The sequence below is a fragment of the Leiobunum rupestre genome, chromosome 2, assembly GCF_980474605.1.
Source record: "Leiobunum rupestre chromosome 2, qqLeiRupe1.1.hap1, whole genome shotgun sequence".
Lineage (NCBI taxonomy): Eukaryota > Metazoa > Arthropoda > Arachnida > Opiliones > Sclerosomatidae > Leiobunum > Leiobunum rupestre.
The window spans coordinates 77,372,925-77,374,267 of NC_143385.1; the positions used below are offsets into that span (position 1 = coordinate 77,372,925).

General features: G+C 44.5%; 1 protein-coding gene across 1 annotated transcript; it reads right to left on the reverse strand.

Moving 5' to 3' along the window:
* Positions 1-617: 617 nt before the first annotated feature.
* LOC149959068 (uncharacterized) lies at positions 618-1,109 on the reverse strand. Its single transcript, XM_090167335.1, has one exon. It carries the CDS (start codon positions 1,107-1,109, stop codon positions 618-620), a length of 492 nt encoding a protein of 163 aa, XP_090023461.1.
* Between the last annotated feature and the right edge of the window lie 234 nt (positions 1,110-1,343).

Consider the following 1,343-nt stretch of genomic DNA (forward strand, 5'->3'; position numbering starts at 1 on the left):
ACTGTAGATCCTCCCTCTAGTAATGCTCGAAACTGAAGACAACCGCCTTGGACAGTCTTCACTCGGATGACGGTGATAGCCAACATTGCATCGTGCTTTAAGGGACCGACTTCCTGCGAATGGAAGTTTCAAAGTTGACTCGCCGATTGGTTACTGATCTCTTGACCTCCGCCCTGCTGGACACCGGATCTTTGGATTAGCATTTTCTGAATGAAGAAGCGAATGATGTCTTCTTCCACAGGTTTTACACGCTTTTCCTAGTGAACATTCATTACAGCGATGACCAGTTTGAAGATAGTTGAAACAAATTTGGTTTGTTGTGCTATTGATTGTCGTTTATTGACCTTCATCGCTATGAATTTCGGACATAGAAAATTGAAATGAGAACCGAAACAAAATGTGCAATGACCACCTGTCAGCTTTACTCCACTTGCGTGTAAAGTGACTGTCTTGCGTGGCGAATCTCGAGTTTGCGTGCTGTGGCCGGTTTATGTATCTCTGGACGAAGCCGCTAGCGACCGCGCTCTTTGTTCTATGAAATCGAGAAGAGTACTCGACTTCGGTATCTTCGTTTCCTTGAGACTCAGCTCCCATTGTTCCTTGGAAATCGGATCCAGTCAGTGAGTAATAAGGTATTCCAGAATTGCATCCCACTTGTTACCCACACTGAGCGTGTCCAAAGCCCTAGTGCATTCCATCGCCGTATCCACGATTGACCGTAGTGAAGTTGCATTTCCTGTTGAACTTGTTGGAAGAGCCGTGAATCGTTTCATGATCGCAAAATATAGTTCATGCTTATTTTCAAATCTCTTGGTGACCGTGTCCCAAGCGATAGCGCAATTTCTATCCGAAATGGCGAGCGACTTGATTAGTTTAGCGGCGGTTCCCGTCAAACTTGATTTGAGATAACTAAACCTTTGAGAATCAGACAATTCTTTGTTATTGTGGATGGAAGTTCGATACATATCTCGAAACGATATCCAGTCGTTTACCTCCCCATTGAACGTGGGAGATTGATTTTTGGCCACTTTATCTCCGAATGAGACCCAGTGGAAGAAGTTAATGAAGAGCTTGAAGCCATTGCTGTCCTCATACTTTTCAGTTCGCATATGATGTCTGCATACAACGCGAATAACTTATTTCATAACTGACAAGGTGCATCAGCGTTGTCCGGGTCCAGCGAGACCATTCTGACATGCGCATCGTCTACACTCGCCCAGATCTTGTTTGCTTCCTGAATGAAAAATTCAACTTGATGGAAGTTAAGCGGTAAATTCGAATGGGTTTGAACTCGACTTGATATGTTGCCGAGACCCAATTCAGCTTTGGTCCTTTCCGCAACG